This window comes from Lissotriton helveticus, chromosome 2_1 (assembly GCF_964261635.1).
Source record: "Lissotriton helveticus chromosome 2_1, aLisHel1.1, whole genome shotgun sequence".
Classification (NCBI taxonomy): Eukaryota; Metazoa; Chordata; class Amphibia; order Caudata; family Salamandridae; genus Lissotriton; species Lissotriton helveticus.
This window is the reverse complement of record NC_136059.1, coordinates 1568096835-1568120141: the sequence shown is the minus strand read 5'-3', so window position 1 is coordinate 1568120141 and position 23307 is coordinate 1568096835. Positions and strand designations below refer to the sequence as shown.

The following is a 23307-nucleotide window of genomic DNA, read 5'->3' as shown; positions in this document are numbered from 1 at the left end:
GTAGTCAAGTGACAGTAACAACCTGCCACTTCCAACTAGGCAATCTTCCATTTCCAGCAATTGATAGAGGAGGACAAAGTGCCTCTGGAACTGGTGGGCTATCCATTTTTGTTATCACATCATCTGCAGGTGTTGACAGCAGCGATTACTGTGAGCCAGGCGTATGTTGATGGTTAGTTGCAGTTCCAGGCTTTTTGTCTGGTTGCACTTCTCAGATGAATTCCATGTGTCCCTATATACTTCACTTTTTGCTTGGGAAGGAAACCCAGTGTGGTCTTGCTTGGACCAAGAATGCAGAATTTCTCATGGTTTTCTTTTCGTAATGGAGTTTGATGATCTAAGATGCTAATATCAAATGTAGTGTACTATGTGAGTATTGTTTAAATTTCAACTGTAAATATAATGGTCCTTTTCCCATTGGAGATTGTGGGAACAATGCACAATACCTTGAACAGCGATTGTCTAGCTGTTGGTAGCCAGTGAAGGTCTTTAAATCCTTCTCAGAGTTTCCTGAGTGAAATGAATACCATGGCATTTATAAAGACAATATACGGTTTTGTGGTTCCTTTTTTTCCCTTTACTTTTTAACATCGCTTAAGAAAGTCTATTGGCTTTGCTGCTGCTTGCTGAAATTGGGGTGGACTTTTGTCTGCTGTTCCATCACGCCCAAATCACACGATTAGATAGAATGAACTGATCTGGAGCTTCATGTTTACCTTTTCCAGGGCTAGCTGTGGATTCTGATTAAAAGGTGCCCAGATATTATTTTGATTTCTAAAACAACCTTACTATTAATGTTATTTTGTTATTGCGCATACAATGTTGTCTCAATAGTGCAGAAGAATTTTTTATAAATGGACATTCCCCTTCACAGGAACCTTCCACCAACAAGCATTGGAAATGCAATAGGTCTCGCACCATTAGAGTTAGTGCTTTTAGAATTGTTTATGGTTTTTTTTTGTAAATGTTTAGCATTTTTGTTTCCTGTAGCCAATGCTAAAGTATTACAAATAAAAAAAGCCATAAACATTTCTAAAAGCTCTAACTGAAATGGTCTGAGAACTATTGCACTGTGTGAGGGTGAGGGTGAGTGTGAGTGAGGGTGAGGGTGAGTGTGAGTGAGGGTGAGTGAGGGTGAGGGGGTGAGGGTGAGTGAGGGTGAGTGAGGGTAGGGACCACTTCGCTTCCAGAAAACGTCTGGTAGGAGTCCTAGCAAGTAGGCTTGTTTAGCTCTCTGCCCCTCCCTGGGTTTCAGAGCAAAGTAGAATCATTGTCTGACTCTCAGCTGAAGCATGTAAACTATCGGAATTACCGTACCGGGTCGGTTGTACTATCACAAAAGGTAGGGGAACTGTTTTTCATAAATAAGTCTCTCCGATCCCATACACTTTGACCTCTGACTCCACGAACGACTTCAACACATCATCATTCCTAACAATGAACACACTAAACATTCCCCCTCTACAAACATCATCTTCAACTCTAAAGGTGCAGTTTTACATTGATGCCCACGCAAAAATAAAACTTGAAAACTCCACCCTGACTTCCCTCTGGTTCAACAAAAAGATAAATATTGATAGTAATTACTTGGACTGACCGGACTGGTCGTTCAAGGGTATCATATTCCTCAAACATTCCAGCACCAACCAAAATCCATTTGCCAATTTATAGGGATCTCATAATCTTAATAATTAAAACTTCTACAAATTTTTCAAATTTATAACATACTTAAGTAAATGATCAATACCAGATTAAAAAACGACATCATTTAATTCGCAAGTGTATTAAATAAAAGTGGTCACCTAGTTTTAAAGACCTACGAACACTTACAGCCCAACTCTTCGAAACTCTTACAGAAATACAGAATCTTAATCCACACTCCTACATTGTATTTAAAAGTGCATAATGAACACGACACAAATAAACAGGCGTAACATATTTAATACACAATTTCTAGCATTCAGCTGCTGTTGGAATATTTTTTTTAACTCAGTAAATTTTGTGAGCGAAGAGGCGGTTTGGTCCTAAGTGGGCGCTATATGAGTGACGTCAGTGACTCAGCGAGTAAAGACAGCCGGTCACACCCGCTTTAATTGCTGGGGGTCTGCGGGGAGGAGGGGCACATCTATTTTCGAGCGCCTACTGCAGAAGGTGATGGGCGCTAATTGCCCCCCACCTGCAGCGTGGGAGCACCCCATGAAACTCATACCCACACAAATAAACGAAAAAAAAAAGGCCGCCTGACATTAACTGCGCGTTGTTTGTTCGACTCTTTAATTGTGAGAGGAGGATAAAAGCGATTGTTAAAAAAAAAAAATGGACAGTCCGGAACTGAGGAGAAACGAGACGAAAAGGTCAAAGGAGGAAACGAAAAAGAAAAATAGCCTTTTGTGAACGATAAAAAAACTAAACGGGTTGCGTTTGCCTGTTCCGCTAAAAATAAAAATAAATCGACGAGATGCGAGTTTTGTTGCTAAGAACGTTTGATTTTCATTTGTTTTAAGGGGCAAAGGAGAGCGTTCTAACTGTTCAGTATAACATACATTCTAATAGTTAATGCCCACTTCAGGCAACGAAACAGATGGTGCATGTGAACGGACTGCTAAGTATTTGTGATTTTTTTTCTGTTCCATTACTATGTTTGATTTATGAAGTAGGGTCATATTTGTTGTAGTACGTACGTTCCAGTGTTCAGTAGTGGAACTTGTATTTCTGGTAAAACTGCCTTTTTCCACAGTTTTGCTGTCATTGCACGCAAACAAAGAGAGAATGACTGATGAATTAAGTGAGAGAAATGTGTGGAGAACAGATGAGCACGAAGAGAAGTGGGGGCGAGAGGGTAGAAAGAAAAGAGAAAGATATGAGAGTAGGCTGGAGAAACGAGGAGCTAAGGAAACAGAGGTAAAGGGAGGCAAACGTGTGGGGAGACGAGGAAAGCAGACGTGGCAAATGTTGGAGAAAAGAAAGGAACAGGAGATGGGCATAGAAGGAGGTTCAGAGAGGGAATAGAAAGGAAGGGATAGAAGTAAGGGGCAAAGAGTGACAAGTGAGCAAGAAGAACAAGACGGAGGGAAGAGAGGGGAGGGGGGAGGAGAAATGCGACACGGCGGGAAGGGGCAGGCAGGATGACTCAGGGGAGGGGGCGGAGCAGGGCAGAGCGGCATGTGGGTGTGAAGAACCGGGCCTTTGAAGTGAAGCTAAGCTTCACTTCAAAGGTGTCGGAGGAATGCGGGCGGCTGTGCACGCGCTTTTAAGCTCAATGCACATGCGCATTGAGCTTAAAAGTCACGGGCACTGCAAGGAATCGCCACGATTCCTTGCAAGTTAGATAAAGTCTGGATGAGCCCCTATAGTCTCGCTTGCTCGATGCGCATGCGCATCGACAGGCGAGACCTAAAAAGAGCTCCACCCTTCCAGATTAATTGGTCATTAGGGCTGGTTTTCTAAAAGTCTTCTCGACATTTAGGGTCTTTGGTGGGATGAGGAACTTCAAAGCAGTATTCCCAAGATGAATTCACAGCGAAGGTAACTGCATTAAAATGACGTGCATTGTTCTGATAGAAAAGAATAAAAAATCTGCAATTTCTGCTCATTGATGGTAACATTTAAAATTATTTGAATGCGGAACAACAAGACATGTTATTTACTGGAGGAAATAAATTCGGTTAAAAAAAAAATAAAAAAAATGGACACCATTAAACCCATTTGATTTATGGTACACATGTTTTGATCTACACTCCATACCCCCAGTGATTCTCCACCCCCCACAAAATAGGGATATAACATACATAGCATGTGTATTTGTAAAGCGCACATTCACGGAGAAGAGTATCTGGTCACTGAATAACATGATTATTGTTACCAAACTCAATGGTCGACTTCAGAAGGATAAAAGGCTGAGTGGATCTGCCAACATTTTTAACCTGTAACCATGACGTCGAACACAGGCCTCTACAGTTGACCCATTAGTCCACTAAGGCACCAGACCCGGATATACTAGCATCGAAAACCTATAGTGGCCAGGTGACTAGTTCATATATATTACCCATAACCTTGCGAAAAGAAGTGGCCTAAAATAAACCTCCGAAATCTGATCTTCAATCCAGACTTTCATATCTAAATGAGGGTATGATACAGAGCAAAACATATCCCTCCGTCTGAGTTACCTCGACATTGAGAAACAGGCAATAAAAAAAAGACTGGATGAGAGAGGCTTTATGCAAGTAAAAGCCAACAGGGTTTGCCCACAAATGCAGTTCACACCCTCAAAGAATTAGGAAACTATTTTCACACTGTTGTAAGTACTTGCAGTATACTCTGTTGTATTATGGTATTCAGGTAGTACTTCATACACAATTGTGGGGCACCAAAGCAACTTTTTGAATAGGTGGTTGTGTACATGATTTTAGTTTTATATGGTTTATTCATTTATTGTTCAGTTAATTAAAACCATAACAATATTTAAACACTCATTTTTAAAAGAGAGCACATCACAAAAAAGTTACATATCTCTAAAACATCTTAAAATGTATGTAATTATAAAATATACTTCATGTTTTATCATTGGTCATATTTGGCTTTTAGTGCTTGTTCGTGAGTATGTAAACATTTTATTAGTTTACAGTTCATTTGGGGGTCATTGGAGTCCAGTCCTCTTATGATAGCTGTTCTGCACAACTTTATGCCTCTATCCAGAAATGTTTGCCGTAATATTGTGGTTCATGCTGTTTGCAGTATCTTGCAATGACATACAAGATGAATCAGATCTTTCTTTTTATAGCCACAATGCCGGCAATTTTCATTTTCCTTATATTTCCAATAAGGGGCTTCCGCAAGAGTAGGGAACTGTCCAAACCTTGATATTATTAATTTCCTCTTTACATAAATGGAGTAAGTGGAGTCCAAATAAGCCCCTTGTTTCAGTGGTTTATAAGTGTTGATCACTGTCCATGAATGACTTCTTGTTGAAAAGGGGTCTTTATCAACCAGTCGCGAGTGGAACTTTGCAGCCTTGTTTAGTGTTAATTTGAATGTTTGTTAGGACATTTGTTTATTCCACAGCTCACTTGTGCAGGTAGCCTTTAATGCATATTCAAGAAATGTGTATGCTGGCGAATGTTTATCTTGTTCCATTTCCTGCCACATTGATTCATTAAGACTGTTTTCCTCTACGTTTTGTTTTATTTGGTACCATACTTTAATGTATGTGTAAAGTCTGCCCAGTGTTTCGTTCACGAGCCCGAACTTCAGGCGCATCTGGTGAAGCAGTTTTCTGGAGTTGAAGACCCTTTTTATAAATGCGTGCCATTCGTTTATTTAGGGTTTCTGAGTCCTTCCCGTGCATTGCAGCACTGGCATATGATAGTGTTGGCAGTCCTTTGGCTGCAATTATCGTTAATATTGGTTTCAGAGACGGTCCCTCCAGTTTCTTTGCAAGTGTTTTAAGGGCAAATGTTAGTGCTCCTGCTCGATGTGGCATATATTTTTTCTGATCGCGAAACGATAATTTATCGTCTATATAGAATCCCAAATATTTGTAGCACGATACTTTGAGTGGATTGCCCTTTAATCTAATATGTTGAGTCGAGGTTGTTCGATTTGTAATAAACATTTATTTAGTTTTTGAAAAATGTAATTCCAACTTATTTACCAACAGAAATTCAGAGAGTTTGTTTAGTAGTCTTGTCAAGCCTACCTTGGTCAAGCTTTAAAGAACAATATCATCTGCATAGGCAAGGTGCGATCATTGTAGTTTTCCAACCTTTGGTGAGTTTGAGTTAATTTCATCTAGCTGACTTGAAAGGTCTGAGATGAATAAATTAAAAAGGTGCGGGCCAGTACACACCCCTGCTTCAGACACGTGTTGGTGTACACTTTTCTGGATATTCTAGCTCCATTCCCAAGCTTCATGCGTACCCAGGTATCTGTGTAAAACAGCAGTAGTTGACCCTTCAATATTCTATCTGGTCTACCCCAGGATTTTAATTTAGACCACATGAGATCTATGCTGTCAATGGCGGCTTTTAAGTCGATGTCACACAGATGAAGATCTTGTTTTCTATTTTTGCATCTTTTAGCAATCATTGAGATTGACAGAATATTTGTAATAGTTCCAATACCCTTCCTAAATCCGGTTTGATTTTTTGGTATTAGGTTAGACCAATCGGCTAGGTCTTTAACACCTTCAGCGCTACCGCGTTTACCTGCTGTGCGCGCAAAGAGGAGCAAATGGCTTGTTTGTGACAAAGCCAGCTCGTCATGAGCGCAGGGCAGGTAACGCCCATGACGAGCTGGCTTTGTCATTAGCGTCGAAGTGGTTAAGGATTAATGAGGCAAAATATTTGGCTTCGACATCCTGTAATAATAGCTGTAATAATGACACCGATTCCACATTGCCTCTTTGCCAGGGATAAACCTAAATAACAGCGAACGCCAAGAACACAATTATACGGCCACCAACAAACAAGCAACAACTAAGGGGGTACCTATCAGGAGTGCAGCCAGTGCAGTGGCACCATGACCCAGAGATGGCAAAGGACCTAGAGTGCTCTGCTCCAGCCACGGTATATTTAACTACCAGTCCAATTTGAATGTTTGTTTCTGTCACCGGCTGGATCTGTGTTTACTCTTACTGGATTTGGTGTAATAAAGAGCGAGACACAGAGTCCGGTCATAGCCTGGCACTTTCATTCCTGATCTGAGGTTGCAGTGTTATGGCAGCAGTTTCCGTAGGTATATGTGCAGGGACCTGAGATTCTTCACAATTGCCCAGCTGAAGCATCTGTCATCTCATTAGAAAGCAGATTAGCTACCGACCTTGTAAGCAAATTCTGGAGAAATGAGCCTGCTAATCTTGCAGCAAAATCTAGAGGTGGGTGAGCCAACAATTTTACAGAGAAAGCCAAAGTCGCGCCAAGGGTCTAACCTGGCTATAAGATCCAGTGCACAAACCAAGCATGAAAATGACTGCCATGTAAGGCCAGTTTTTTGTTCCTACCTGGGGTCCTGTTGGATGCTAAGATGAATTGCTGGCCTTTAAAAATTCGTAAGAAAGGAGATTTTCTTCGATCAAATGTGGCTATTTTTAACTTTGCCTCTAGATTAGGCAGAAGACCGGTTGGGGCACAATTGCAGGTCTATAGCGCCAAGTGCATTGCTAAAGTACATTACGGTAGTGAAATCTGGGGCTATATTGCCCTCAATAATCTACAAGTAGCCGAAATCACCTTTTTGATACGACTTCTAGCTGTACCCCAGGGTACTTCCACCTTTATTATCCATGATGCGCTGGGTATGGCCTTCTCACTGATTTGTTGGCTTTCTGCCCCCCTTTCATTAGGGCTAAAAAACTGGCTCAGCAACGGGACCTCATTAAACAAATTTATCTCAAAAGATTGTATTGCCCTTGATCATGCTTCCCTTATCCTGTGGCTCAAGGAGTGCTTTTTGAGCTTGAAAAGAACATACCTTTTTTTTAAGCCGGAATCGAGTAACAAGAAGGACTTAGTCTAGATTAAGGAGGCCTTTTTAGAGAGCAGTCAGCAGCTAGGAAGGATAAGGAGCTAATGAAGCCCAGTGTATGTTGTTTTATTATGCTGAGAACTATGCAGCTGACTGAACTTATTTATTAGGGTTTGTTAATTTGATCGCTCTCTACATACCAGGTTCCGGTTTGACCGTTTCCATCTTCTTCTCGTACATCCAAGGGAGCAGAATAAGGGCCAGAGGCTGTTGCCCTGTGGCTGCGACGGCAGGTCTCCACAGCACATGCTTCACTTCCTAATGTTTTGTAGTTTTTACAACTTACCTAAGAAGTCATTTATCATCTCGATTCTGAAAAAAGCTAACTGTAGGCAAGTGTGTCCTGCCTACATTTATATAGGTTTCACCTGGCATTGCAGCGCAAAGCGCTGCTATCTCGGCGAGCGATTTTGTGAATAAGGGGTTTTCAGAAAGGGACTCAATGCCAGCCCCTCACTTCCATTGACTTGCACCACCGTTTATGCTAAATGGTGGCCTGGCATTTTAAATTTGGTTTTTTTGTTAACGCCCTTTCGCCTCCGATCCGGACTGGGTCGCCTGCTTTGCTGCTGTCGCAAAGCAATTTCTTATCTTTATGGGGACCAGCCATCTGTTTTCATTCAGCCCCATGTTTATTTTTGCATTGCGCTTTCAGTGAAAGTGAAAGTGTGATGCAAATATAAACAAGCAGCTGAATGAAAACCGATGGCGAGCGCTTGAACGAACTCTGGCCGCTGAGTTACTTATAACATCTTTATTAGCCAATATATTAGTCGTCGCATACTAAAATGTCTATTTAGGCAGCCTGTTACTGGGGGCAGTGTGTATCAACACAAAACACCGTCCCTGCAGTGAAAATGAAAAATTTACCGATAGAGTATATCAACATAAGTTCTGTTTGAGCACTACAGAGTACCGTTGTTATCCAAAAAATAACAAGATGGCATACAAAAAAATATCTTTTTTTAAAAGTGTGGATGCAAAATGCTGTCGCTAAATCCCAACAGCGAACATCTAACTTCAAATCATCCTAAGGCAGCGTACAGGGTTAAACTGCCTGCTGCTAAGAAAGTTTACCACTAGCTTTTCTTTCCTTTAGCGTGCAGTTTACCTATTTTGTTTAAAAATGTTTCTCCACATTTGCAAAAAGCAATGAGGGTAGTCTTATGGATAAGCTCCTTTTCTCAAAGAAAATCAGAGAGCCCAGGGCGCAGTGGACACACAAGAGCAGTGGAGAAAACAAGGATGTTCCACATGACACCGTTTACTCTTCTCACTTTCAAAGAACCAAATACATCTGATATTTATTTATTCCCACTGAGCCAGCATAAAGCAGTTCTTTATTGCACACCTTCACCTCTGGTGGGTGGGCTGTGCTTTTAGGCGTCTGCAAGGCTTCTGAAGGTCAGGAAGCATTGGTGCAAGAAAAAATGAAAGTAGTTGAGGCAATATGAAAGATTTGTTTATGTAATACAGAGTAAAACGGGATTGTTCTAGGGCTGGAAGGAACGGACTGTCAGTCTTCAAGTGCCACCGTCACTGCTTTGTCATTAGCTAACCAAGTCTGCCAAGAGAAACCCAGATGTCTGCCTTGTGATTGTTTACAGCGTACCAAGTGAGTTTCCATATTGACTACAGCCCCAACCCCCTTCTTGCCTTACACTATAAACACAAAGGATGCAAGGAACAAGGACTGTCAAAAGTGCACCTGACACATTTTTACATGCAGGGTAAATTCCAGGTCAACCTGTGGAATCAGAACTAACAAGCATTTGCAATGCAATAGGTCTCGCATTTGCAAGAGTTTGAGCTATTGGCATTGTAAATGACAACTTTTATTTATGTGTTTAGAAAACTTGCATACGGTGTGTAAATACGTACTTTGTACTTATAGAAGCAAGGCTGGCAATAAAAGAGTCTCAATTACTGCCAGCCTTGCTTCTCGTAAGCAAGGACTATAAGCACCGCTTGCACGTTTTCAAAACACATAAATAAAAAACATTGTCATTTACAATGCCAATAGCACAATCTCTCGCAAATGCGAGACCTATTGCATTGCAAATGCTTGTTTCACCATCTGTCTCTGAAACTACATTAGAACCTTCCCCGTCCATGCGACGGTAAAACAAGCCTTGCGATTCACAAACACTGATGATGTGAAGCACTTGCACAACAGAAAGGAATGGCTAAATTATCAAGGCACATGAGGACATCTCCGCCAGGAACACCCACTGCACATTGTGTGTGCCTGTCTTCCAAAGAATGTCATAATCCCCAGCCCATGCACTGACGTATTGACAGTGAAATCTCAACAGCGCACTGGATGTCCCGCCTATAAAAGAAAGGAACAGCTAGCATGGCTGTACATTGTTTCATCATCCATCTATTCTTTTGTACACTGAGCAAGTGACTTAGAACTTCCCAGACTATAAACCTTTGCCCTGATTACAACTATCCATCTAATTCTGTTTAGGGTCCAAACTTCTATTTGCAGCCAAGCCGGGATTCAAAGTTGGGCAGAGTTTTCCCATGTGCTAATCTCAGTTGTGCTCCTTGCCATGCATTGTCGAGCAGAGTCCCTATTCCATTTTCCCAAAGGTTTTCAGCAGCCAAAATCTGGCGAGGATTTTATAGGCAAATAGTGCCTCTTCCAGAATGCGGAAATCAGGATTTCGCACTATTGTACAAGCCCCAGCATGCTCAAATCAGGCGCGCAACGCCCATTGGGCTCAAAGGGCTTCAGCCCCCACCCCCGTAGTGTGTGTTAGCCCGGACTGAGAGTTTACCGGGCTGGCGCCCGTCTTATTGCAGACGCACCAGAGTACTTCACGGGTCTTTAAAAGACCATTTACTTGTTAATGTGGCTCTGGTGCGTTTACACCTTCTTAGAGCCCCTGCCGGTCCACTCTGCCTATTGCTGAAAGACTTAGCCCCCCCCCCCAAATTTTTAATAGCCCCTGCCGAAATTTGGCTTTAGTTGCGCCTCTGTCTCCGATTGGAATTTCTTACTTGGTAGTTGGCAGGCAAGATCAGCAGTAGTGACTGTGAACTGAACGTAGATGATTGGTCCAATTTATAATCTTAATCTAAAATACGTTCTACTGAAATCAATGCGCGTGTTTCAAAAATATGTACATTAACATAAAACAAAAATGGGGCAAAATTAGAAAGAATGAGAAGGTAAAGTACGTCATGCACCGTTTTGCTCTAGATGCGTTACTGATGGACCAGGAGGGGTGTTAATCCTTATATGCACCGTATTGTTCTAGTTGCGTTACTGATGGACCAGGAGGGGTGTTAATCCGGTTATGGATGTAGGCTGCCAACCAAGCACTCATACTAATGGTTGAGCGGAAATCTGAGAAGCCGATGCTTTAACACTTCAGCAGCAGAAACCGTTTTTCGAAGGCAGCGGGCTGCTGCAAGGACTGACTACTACAGAGGTTGGAACATGCCTCTGACCTGTCCCATGTATATAGCAATACCTGGATTAAAGTGAGGCTAGCGGATAACACCTTAACGAAGAAGTGCCTGACAAACCACGGATTAAAGCAGGGATGTGTACTTGCCCCCAAACGGTTTAATTTATATATCGCCGATTTGGGCAAGAAGTTTCTTAACGCCAGCCTCGTAACCCCGAAACTTGGGACTAACAAACTGCAAATATTACAATACGCAGACGACTTAGTGGTAATAGACCACACAAATATTGGGCTACGAAGAGGCCTTGACACCCTCAATAAGTACAATGAAAGCAATGAGCTTATAATAAATGCTCAAAAAACGAAAGTTGTCTTTTTGGACAGTTCCCCAAAAAAGCTTTATTGAAATGGCATGTGGGTAAGGAAATCATTAATGCCACGAGATCACACAATTATCTCGGGTGCTGGCTAAGTGAAACAGGTAAACCAACATCACATATGCACAAAATGAAGGCCAGAGCACAGTCAACAATCTTTTCACTATGCAAATTAAATGAGTTAATGCACAGTCCAACTTCAGCGCCTATTAGAAAAGTAATACAAGCTAAAATTAGGGCAACTGCAGGTTATGCACAGCAGGCATTTCCAGGCAAAATGCACGCAATGTTGGACAAAGTGCAATGCCTGGACTACAAAGTGCAATGCCTGGACTACAAAAGTGCAATGCCTGGACGACAAAGTGCAATGCCTGGACGACAAACGTATTTTTAAACTTCCCAAATATACTCGAAACAGCCTAAGTCGTTTGGAATTCATGATAAGGCAGCAATGCAAGGAATGTCTGGGAACGCATGCAAAGTACTACTATCAAGTGTTAACAGCTCCAGTTCAAATCTTAAAAAGTATGCTTAAGCCAATTTATAACGAGACATCCAACCCGTGGCAAGGTTACAAGGAAAAAGCGGTGGAAACACTGGGTTTGGCAATTGAAAACTGGCAGGAGGAGTCAATAAACTATCTGGCCATTAAAAATGCAAACAATAAACAATGTTTCCAACTGTCGCGCACAAATGACCTCACGGAATATGTAACAGGAAGAGGGCCACCAAGGTTGCTAACATCATTTACTGGGCATAAACTCCAGCCCTATCTCAATCAAGCTCTGGGAAGGAAAGCACTTAAAAACATTACATGGGCCAGACTGGTGCCCCTCCAAATCAAAGAATCAAACCCTGGGTGGAAGTCGCTTGATCACAAAATCAGAGGTAGACTCTGCAACTACAAACACAAATCTTTACTACACTTGATTTGTTGCTGTCCCAGTATGCTTCAGCCTCGTCAGATTCTTTTAAAACAAATCTGACTGCGTAACAGGGTTCGAACAGTAAAAGAAGCCGTTTTGGTACTTTTTTCCTGCACTCTTCCGTCGGACTTGGCCAGGTTTAGGAAATACATGGCCGAGCTACGAATTAGGCTTATGGAAGAAGAGGGCCTAGGCAAGATGAAAGACAATTTGGCTTAACAAGTACCACTACCCAGTCGGCGAAGATGTTATTTTAGCTATTAAATTTTAGAACTTACATGAATCTCTGCAAAAATGTTGAACTGGCAGTTTCATGCCGTCTTATCATTGTATATACTTACTTTTTTTTTGTACAAAGCTGTGATAGTATTGCATGTAAATGTTTTTCTTTTATAACTGTTGCTTCAATTTTCTTTTAAACTGTAAGAGATAGTGCAAATGGTTTTAAGTGCAATATAAATAAAATAATTCATTCAATACTAATGGTTGAGCGGAAATCTAAGAAGCCGATGCTTTAACACTTCGAAAAAACAACAATTGATGGATGTAATGTTGCACAATGGCAGAACATTCACCCCCAGTCACAGATCTGGGTTTAATCCATCGTTATTTTGCTCACCAGACCACCCCAGTTCAGACATAGCCATATGCAAATCAGTCTTGACCCTGTGCCTCATGGGAACAGTCCAGCCCGAACTGCCAAGCCATGTCTTTCCTGGACCGGAACCAAGCATCCTAGGACCGGTTTCTGGCTATCAGCCGTCATCAGCCAGGATAGCTTGATTCCAGTGGCCTGGAGAGCACGGGACTCATGTCTGAGCATACCCGTCCCACTCGGGGTGACAAATGCAAAAACAACAATTGATGGACGGAATGTTGCACAATGGCAGAACATTCACCCCCAGTCACAGATCTGGGTTTAATCCATCGTTATTTTGCTCACCAGACCACCCCAGTTCAGACATTGCCATGTGCAAATGCAGCAGAAACCGTTTCTCGAAGGCAGCGGACTGCTGCAAGGACTGACTACTACAGAGGTTGGAACATGTCTCTGACCTGTCCCAGCTCCACATGCCGCATTAATATCTACCAGTAGCGTCTATCTGATGCGCTTGTTACCAGAACCTTTCCGTCTTGTACCTTACAGAAGCTAAAAGCAGTGCTTAATTTGAGCCGGGCGTGCCACCTGCACTTATTTTTGGGACTGGCACTTATTTCCGGTGTCAGATGTTTACTGGATGCAGGAAAGGGGAAATATACACAGTTTGGAAAGACTGAGGGAGGGAAAGGCCACAAAACCATCACAAAGGGAAAAACTTGTAAGAGCGAGAAACATGCCTGGGAGTGTGTGGTAGTGTCTGAGACTATCTGCCTTGGTATTCCCCGTGCCTATGTTGAATTCCGCCGGCTTCTGAGCAGAGTTTTGGGTACCGGCACTTTCTTTCACAAATTAAGTACTGCCTAAAAGTATCCCCAGGCTGAGAAGTGTCCGGTTATCACCTGTATCTGTGGCCTCTAAGTGTATGGATAGGGCCTCGTGTGGCACCACCCTGGTACTCTGCACCCTCTTATTCCCTGGCTGCGCTTTCATCTGTCTGGCGGAGACTCATGGTGCTGCATTGTGCTGACGGGTGCTTATCGCCCCCACCCACCCCTTTCTGATGTCCCAACTTCTAACAAGAGCACAGGGCGCCCCTCCGGGTACTGTAACCCGAGACAGCTGCTGTGCCAGGTGAAGCAAGCCAGGTTTCACTGCCCGGAACAGTGTTTAGAGGCGCCGCCCCTTCCTGCCTCAAGTTGGCACCCTGAACTGTCACCAGGAAGTATGATGTGCGCGGTACTGCCCGTCGCTGGCCCAGCGATGATGCCACATCCACGCAAACCCTTGTACATGTAATTTTCACCTTGGTCTGCAGTTTCTGCTGGTCATTGCGAGGCACATTGTGTTGTGAAACGTCCACAACTTCCACCCCTAACCACCATGCGGGCAAACACTACTGGCCAACTGCTCTTCTCTTTTTTCTCTCTCTTTCTCACTCTCTTTCACTCTCTCTTTCACTCTGTCTCTATCTCTCTCACTCTCTCTCTTTCACTCTCAGCACCAACTATAAAGTTTGCTTTGTTTAATGGTGTTCTGAATGGGTGGAAATGTGGCACGTTGATTCTATAAAACAAGCATTTGTAATGCAATAGGTCTAGCAATTACGCGAGTTTGAGCTATTGACATTGTAAATGATAATACTTTTTATTTTTGTTTTTAAAACATAAAAGACATTGTCATTTACAATGCCTATAACTTATACTCGCGTAAATGCGAGACCTATTGCATTGCAAATGCTTGTTTAATTAATGCCTACAGGCAGTACAGTTTTTTTATGTGCTTAGTTTTCTTAAATCCGTAGTTAGGCTTAGAGCCAGTTGTGAATATTAAGCGTAAATGTAACATATCATCTATAGGCAGTCTTTTATGGCAGGTCTTTTGGTTTTGTTTTTTGTTAACGCAGCTGTAAAAACCAGTTAGTCTAAGGCACAATGCACTTTATCATGTCTTGCACACTCAACATAAACCAAAGAAGGTCCCTTATTATATAGTAGTTCATAGTGGTGTATCTTTTTCAAACTTTGCTTGCAATTTGTTCACCAATGGTTTACACCCGATAAGATTAGATGTTTTAATTTAGCTATATTTCCTATCTGGTGCTGTCTGTGGGAGACGTGTGCTTTTGTATTGTGTCTTCTACATACAGTCTAGGATACTACTTTAATTGGTATATCTTTTATATGAGGAGGTCTTTATTTGCATTTTATGCGTACGTTTTTATGATTTTTGTGAAAAAAACGAATAAAGATTTTTGATTGATTGTCATGTAAATCATGTGACAAACATGTAAAAATATGATAAAGTCTCTTCACAATTTAAAAACTTGTATTTCTTTAACATGCGGAAGCATTTCACCCTAGTGCAGCATATTACTGCTATGAGAGGCATGCATTAAAAATGTGGGTGGCGGGCATAAGCCACGTCAAAGCTTGGCTCATTTTTAGCTCGAGGGTCCAAAGAGCTTCTAGCTGAGCTAACTCCACTAAACGCACGCCGATTGAGACTAGGGAACGTGCACCTTGGCGAAATTGCAGATTATTGTAAGCTGACTGCCACAATATCATTCAGATCTCCATTGGATGCATGAAGTGCCAGGATCAATAGAATATCCCGAGACCGGCATAACGCAGTCGATTTTAGACTTTTATTCATATCGCCAAGATATTATTCAGGGGACTATCATTGCAATTCCTACAGTCCTGAAGATGGTCTAATAGATGACAGCCCATCGACCGAAACGTCGACAACTACACTTATTTCCTGTACCACATTTGTATAGGCAATACTTGTTTGTTTCATTCCCTCATTTTGCTTTATCCTTATTTCAGAAAAAAAGTGTACACAATTGTCATTGAAAAGCATAAGGAATCATTTTTTTAGTATGCAACTTCCTGTTACATAATGCGCTTGAAAAACTCAAGGGGTACTTACATTTATCAATACGATAAAATTCATTTTTTCATTATACACCCGTGTTTTGAAACGTTGTTTATTGACAAATTTGTTTCATGTATTTTTCTGACATGCTGATGTTGTCATATTTACAGGAAACTAAAAACTTTGAGTTGTTGTACTGACAAAATAATCTAAAAGTGATTAATTTGCAAGCATGTTATAAAAGCTTGCTTGAAATAAAAAAGCATTAATAACTTAAATTAATTGTACAAACAAATACCTTGTTGGCACACCTACCTGTTTATTTTATATTACCCAAGCCGTCAAGGGTTGATTGGGTTACCCATTGCAGTTTTCACACACACTCTAGCTGAGCCAGGCATATGGCTCGAGCCTTCAATGGCTCACCCACCAGTAGCAAAATCTAACTAAATGTAATAGATATCATACACAATGAGTTTAGAAAACAACTATTTTACTGTGCTCAACTTCTACAAAATATTGAAACAAAGAAATGATTTTAAAAAAACATTTTAGTCTAGAAAAGCAGTTTGTCCATTCAAGCCTCGTTTAATTGAAGATGTTAGACCTACAAGATGATATGTATTAGTACAAGAGCCCACTTTTCAAATAGCACTTTTGATGCACATTAGCCTTTTTCTAAGCATATAAAACAGTTTGCCCGGTATCACACAGCTGGCAAAGCAAGAATTGCAACTTTGGTCTCATACTTTCACAGCCACTGTTTAACCACTAGACCACATGTACCAGTATGAAGTGCTTTGATTATACTTTGCTGCCTATTGAACAGAGAGAAGTGCACAAGATTTTAGGTTCAAGTACACTTTTAAGAGAAGGCAAGTTTCAAGCTCGAGACCAAGTAGGGGCGAAGTAGCAGGATAATGCACTGGAGAAAGTGTGCTGGGTCTTTACTCGTCTTGAAGCAGCATTTGAATAGCTAGACAAGTAATTGTTTTCAGCCAGGGTCTTTGCTAACAGAGCACAGTCGTTAATTAGAAACACAGATAAATTACACATAAATCCATACATAAAACAATCTCTTTTCCTGTCTGGATTTATTTATAAATATGGAGAGAGAAAAAAGAAAAAAAGGTTTTCATCTGGATGACTTGCTCTAGTGTCAATCATGCGTGCTAGGTCAATAGCTGTACAGACTGACAGGTGGAGGAGTTAAAAACAAGCATTTGCCATGCAATCGGTCTCGCCTTTGGGACCTTAAATGTATTTAGCTATGCAGCACATTAGCCTGGGTGCTGAAACATCTACTGTTCTTTAACATGGAGGGAAAGTAAGCGCCAAACTGCGTGACAAGCCAGGTATGGGAACACATGGAGAGAAATATTTCCTTTCAGCAGGAAATGGTATAGTCCAAAGCTCTGTTTTTAATATGAAATTAGGGCCTTTGGTGATCATATCACTGAAAATACAAGATTTGAAAAAAAATGTATTGTCTGCGGGTGCTCTTGGAAGACAATTTCTATGGACTGGAATCTAGAGAATGCTAAAGTGATTCTGGTATTTTACTGACCTCTGCTGGTCGTTTTCTATCAAGAAAGTTAAATAGAGGTAGTTGCCAGAAAAATTGAAAAAAGAAAGCCCCTTAGCAGAAAGCAATTCTGGTATTTTATTGACCTCTGCTGGACGTTTTCTATCAAGACAGTTAAATAGAGGCCGTTAAACAGAAAAAAAGTCCCTAAGGGGGGCAGACATGTCCTAGGGCTGATCTCCAGAGCCCACAAAGTACATACATATAAGTATATATTAAAGTATATACAAGAGGTCTCGAATGCTCGACCTAAAAAGGAGCTCCTATTTAAGTTTAAGTAACTACAGCAGTACAGTTGTTCAAGCTGTCCTGAAATCATGTAAATTGTAGCTGACTGTATTGTACTGTAAATGGCTAAAACTCATTGGACCTTCAAACATGAGTAAACATTGGTCATCTAAATAAATGTGGAAATATGCCCATTGCGGTTTCATTTTTAACACCAAGCAAAAAATAAATATGGTTAAGTACAGATGGAAAAGTAACAAAAATATACCATAAGACTGTGAGCTCTACACATAAGATAGAAAATATAAGTCTCCTCAGCCGCCCTACACATAAGATGGAAAATATAAGTCTCCTCAGCCTATCTAGTCTGCTTGTTTACCCGCCTCCTGATCACTGAAACACCTTTCTAGATCTCCAGCTTTTTGCACTTTCTTATTCTAGTAATATTTCCCTGTTTCTGTCCCATGCCTTCTGAAATAGTTTCTGTTTTCATCTTTTCCGGCTGAGTGTATGTTTATGCATTCACCAAAATACATTTTCTAACCAGTGCCTCCTCCATTCTCATACATGCCTCGACTTTGGGCAATTCTTCTCTTAAAAAATAAAAAGTTTCTCTTTTCTAATGAGATTACTCTCTTTCGGCAGGGGGTTAAAAAGTTAGGGCCAACCTCGAGTGGAAAGAGGGGACACTGCAAAATGGTGCAGCGTTGCAGTAAGACGAGAGACTTAAAGCATTAAAATGGGTCTGGTGGGAGAAAAGCAAATGGGAGAAAGCAGGCAAGGAAAGGCAGTATAGTCAATACAGGAGAAAGGATAGCGGTCAAAGGGTGAAAAAAAGAGACTAAGTGCTAGGGATGTGATAGAGAAGAAAGGTGAAGTAGGGTAAGAAAAGGGTCAACATGATACAAAGAGGAAGCATAAAGAAAGTGATAGGAATTAGAAGGACAGGTTGATGCAGTAGAGAAAAGGAAAAAAGACAGCAAGAACTGAAGCCATGAACAAACGATGGAACTACAGACACTCAGAAGAAGGATATATGAAGAAGAAGGGGTGTAGTGTGGAGAAAGAGATGGAGAACTCTATTCAGGAGGGCAGAGAGAAAGTGTGAGCTATGTAGTTGAATGATGGGAGGAGGAGTGCGAAGAACAAAGGAGTGCAAGAGGGAGAAAGGGAGAAGACAGAGGAAATAGACGAATGAAAAGGAAAGGGTAAAAAGTAGAAAGCAGAAGGAAATTAAAGATGGGGATAGGAGATGCGAGCCAGAAAGGATATAAAACCTTGACAGGCACTCTTCCATACTGCATTGAGCCCCTTAGCGGCAATCTTGAGCAGGACTATCGGAAGTTAGCTCAAAATTTAACTCAGGCGATTGATCAGATTGCCCCGGAGAGGCTTCAAAAAGCTAAAGGGTCGGGGAAAGGGGCGCCGTGGTTCACCCCCCTTCTGAGAGAACATAAGAAAGAGCTTTGTCGTGTGGAAAGGAATTGGAGGAAGACAAAGGAGGAAATTGATCGAGACCTTTACAAAGTCAAATTAAATGCCTATAAAAAATTGAATTTGACAGTCAAAGCAGAATACTTTGACACTCGTATAAAGCAGCCGCAAAATGTTCAGAAGGAAACGTTCACCATCTTGAGAGAATTAACAAAAATACCGGCTAAAGCTGATATAAAGATTGATTGTAACACCTTTCAACAGTATTTCTCAGAGAAAGTGCAAACGATTCTCTCTGAGATTAAAAATAATACAGCAAGTGGATTTATTCCACCGCAGAATACTGAAGTCCCTCAAGATTGTATCATTTCAAGCTTTTCTGAAATTAACTCTACAAAGCTTGAGCAATTGATGAATAATACTAAATCAGGTTCGCCAGCTGACCCCTGCCCCCCTAGGGTTTTCCGGGCGGCGAGGTCCATCCTGGAAAATCATATTGTATCCTTTCTTAATTTGTCTCTGTTGAAGGGCTATCTTCCACCTAGTTTGAAGGAGGCTCGGGTAAGACCTTTGCTAAAAAAAACGTGAGCGGATTCAGCCAATTTGAAAAATTACCGACCGATTTCCCAACTACCATTTATATCTAAAATTTTAGAACAACATGTACTGCGAGATCTTTCTTCCTTTCTGGAATCTCACAATTTCCTTCATGGGCGTCAGGCGGGCTTTCGTACACACCATAGCACCGAGTTAGTGATGCTCTCGGTGCTTGATGAGCTCAGAGGCATGGCTGACAGTAGGAAACCAAGCGCACTGATACTTTTAGATCTGTCAGCGGCGTTTGATACTGTCAGCCATGACCTGCTTCTGGAAAGATTGGCCAGAGCCGGAATAAAGGATACAGCCTACAAATGGCTAGAATCCTTCCTAACAGGGAGGCAACAAAGGATTCAATTGGGAGATGATCTCTCCGATGTGGGTATGGTGGAGTGTGGAGTCCCGCAGGGCTCAGCACTATCGCCACTACTTTTTAATCTTTACCTACAACCCCTGATTGAGTCTTTAATGCACATGGGTTGTCGAGTGTTTAATTACGCCGACGACACTCAATTGCTTTTTAGCATTGAGAACTCGACTACGGCCCAGGCACATGTGTTAGAAGTTCTCAGGTATACAGTCAGCTGGATGACCATCAACCTATTGAAAATTAACCCCGAAAAGACGGAAGTCTTGGTGGTTTCTACTGGTATGTCACCTTGGGGTGATCTGTACTGGCCGCAAGAACTCGGTCCCACTCCAACACCAGCAGCAAATGTAAAAAGTTTGGGCATAAAAATTGACTGTGACTTGTCAATGTCTGCCCAGATCTCTAAGGTAGTTGGCACATGCATTGGTTTAATCAGGCAACTGCGTAAACTAGTTCCTCTTCTATCTCAATCGATGCTTCGCACGGTAGTTTCAGCCACAATTATATCACGATTGGACTATGGCAATGCCCTTTACTTAGGCTTGCCAAATAGTCTGCTCAAGAGATTGCAGGCTGTCATGAACGATGCGGCACGGTTAATTTTCAATCTTCCTAGAAGAGCTCATGTCTCCCCTCTATTGCTTAGGCTCCACTGGCTCCCTGTGAAGCAGAGGGTGGAGTTTAAAGAGCCTGTGTGTAGCACATAAGGCAATATATGGACAAGCACCGTTCTATATCAAGGATCGTTTGATGCCTTATATTCCTAAACGATCACTCAGATCTTCGAACGCTCAGCTGATGGTTTGCCCTCGCTTTAAACTGGCAACAAAGGGTGGAAGATCCTTTTCCACACTAATTCCACAGCTGTGGAACAAATTGCCGGACACACTTCGCAAAGAGACCAATCTCTTACAGTTTAGAAAGCAGCTGAAAACAACTCTGTTTAGAGAAGCCTTAGGTCCTTCTTAAATTCTTGGTTATCTTACTCCTTTTCTAGCCGGGAATTGTTATGTCTTCTTGGTCTGAAAGCGTCTTGAGACCTGTAGGTGAGCTGGCGCTATACAAACTAAAGTAACAATAACAATAAAAGAAGGCAACAGGAGAAGGGGAAAGAAAAATAGGAGAAATAAGAGGTGAAAGAAAGAATTCAATATATAGATGTGAAATAGAATGGAAGTCTGATAATAGAGAGGAACGCTAGATTAAAGTGTGGGATTGGGAGAGGGGAGTATGAAGCTTAGATATAGGTAGAAAGAAATGGGATGATGGAGAAATTGAAAAGAGAAGAGACGGAATGAAAAATGTGAACGTGGGAGACAGACCGGATTGGGGACTAATTGCCGAGACTGAAAGGGAGAAAGATCGGAAGGCCGCTCCTTCTCCTTCCTCGCAGCCAGAGCCTGGAACACCCTTCCAGAGCCTGGAACACCTCAGACAGACAACATCGCTCTCCATCTTCGCAAGAAACCTTAAAACCTGTCTCTTCGACGGACCCCCTCCTTGATGGATCGGAACCTGCACCCCCCACCCTCTTGAGACCCTTACAGGTGAGTAGTCGCGCTTAACAAATCACTGATTGATTGATTGGAGAAATGAGATGGAGGAAAGTAGAGAGGAAGGTCAAACAAGGAACTACGAGAATTGTAGGTAGGGACGTAGTCATTTTAATTCCAGCAAGGGCAGAGGCAGCAGTGCATGAATGTACGAGAGACCCACTATATCTCGACTACGGCTATATTTCAACAAATAAAGGCGAACTAAAAGGAAACCAAAGCATGTGTGTCTGAACAGTACTGTGCATTCTCGTCTAACCACCGAAGAAAAACAAAAACGTACAACAATGTCAACATCAGTGCAAACTGCAGCGCCTCTATGGCAATCGTGTTTGTACCACACTATAAACGGAACTTTACGGCAAGCGTGGACTGCAGAATCGCTATAAAGATGCGAAAGAGGTCGGGGGCGGATGTGCACGTTTCCTGGAAAATAGTGGAGAGGTGGTTTCCCGAAGACGGATGTGCAGTGTGCACGTACACCTAAGGGTGCTACAGATGATTAACCGCCGGAGGTCCTGTCAGGGTATCCCTTCTGATCTCCAGTACCAGATGTTACCCAGATGCGCTGTGTGAAACGGGGCATAACAGGGTTGGTTCTCGGATGGATATTTTCTCCAATCAGCTGCATTTTGGGTTAAAAAAACCAAAAGAAATGTGCAGTTTCCAAGACAGAAAAAAAATAAAGATGCACTGGCTGTGTGTGAGAATGAGAAAGGATGGTGCAGGGGGCTAGCCACTCACCTTCCGAAATCTCTACCTAAAGGTTTGAGAGTAAAAACAACAAATCGAAGATATTCCAGGCAACGGTCTCGAAGGAAAACCATCACCTCGAAAACCACCAACTACAAAGCCCCTGTAATGACCAATGGAATGGGAGGCAAGGAATGGGTTTCTGGTGTTTGGGTTCAGTGAGCTGTATCTAGGCGGGCAGGTATAACATGGAGGTGCTTGGTGGCAAACAGGCAACTCTGGAAAAGCGCTGCGAGACTGTTGCAACTACTACACCAATTACAGAAAGATATTTCCCCCGTATATATTTCCTGATTAGTTTCAAGGATATTTTGCTTTTATGAACACATTTCATTCACATAATTACTCGTCCCGCTATATGCATTTTTGAACAACAGGGTCAGGCAAACATACCGCTGCGGTGTGGTCTAGTTTTCTCCCCGTTAGAAGCCGTGGTGCCCATAGATGTGATCCCAAACGGACGTGGCGGTCCCGCCCCCTCGCCCAGTCCCACAGAGCTGCTCCACAGCCCCCACCCTTTCTCCATCCCTCCTCCGCCCACCAGCATACAATAGCGACTCACATGGGGGCCCCGGGGAGGGCTGCGTTGTCCGCCTCGAATGAGTGGGGGGAGCGTGCTCTCCATGCCGGGTATTCCGAGGCTCGCCGCAGTGTCGCCGGGAATTGGGATACCGAGTGCGAAGAAGCAGTGGCTGAAGCAAGACACCGGGCAGCGCTCCAGGCTTTTTCCGTGGCCTTCCTGAGGCCGACGCTGATTGGCGGCGCCGGTGCCTGGCTCCGCCCCGAGGAGGCCGAAACTCAGATACCCACCCAGTTATTAATGTGCCCGTGCCGTGATTCCGCCCCACGCGCTCAGCTGGGCAGCCCGACATGCTCACCCACAAGTCAGTTGAGGCGAAAGGATAAATGGCACGCGCGTGACCCATTTGTTATTCATGTTACTGGGGCCACTTTTTATGCCTGATGCAGAGGTTTCTGGCAACAAGCCCAAATACATTCTGATGTTAAACGTGCTCTATATAAACCGGTGCACCGTGGAACCAACATTACTAATTGGTTGATG

At 42.4% G+C, this 23307-nt stretch overlaps 1 protein-coding gene across 1 annotated transcript in view; it reads right to left on the bottom strand.

The window, feature by feature from the left end:
- Window positions 1-22996, bottom strand: part of GNE (glucosamine (UDP-N-acetyl)-2-epimerase/N-acetylmannosamine kinase) — a 248260-nt gene extending 225264 nt beyond the window's left edge. Inside the window, exon 1 of the mRNA XM_078676535.1 lies at window positions 22807-22996. Within this exon, the coding sequence (XP_078532661.1) occupies window positions 22807-22869 (63 nt within the window). The 5' untranslated portion in view covers window positions 22870-22996. The remainder of the gene's footprint in view (window positions 1-22806) is intronic.
- Window positions 22997-23307: the final 311 nt, after the last annotated feature.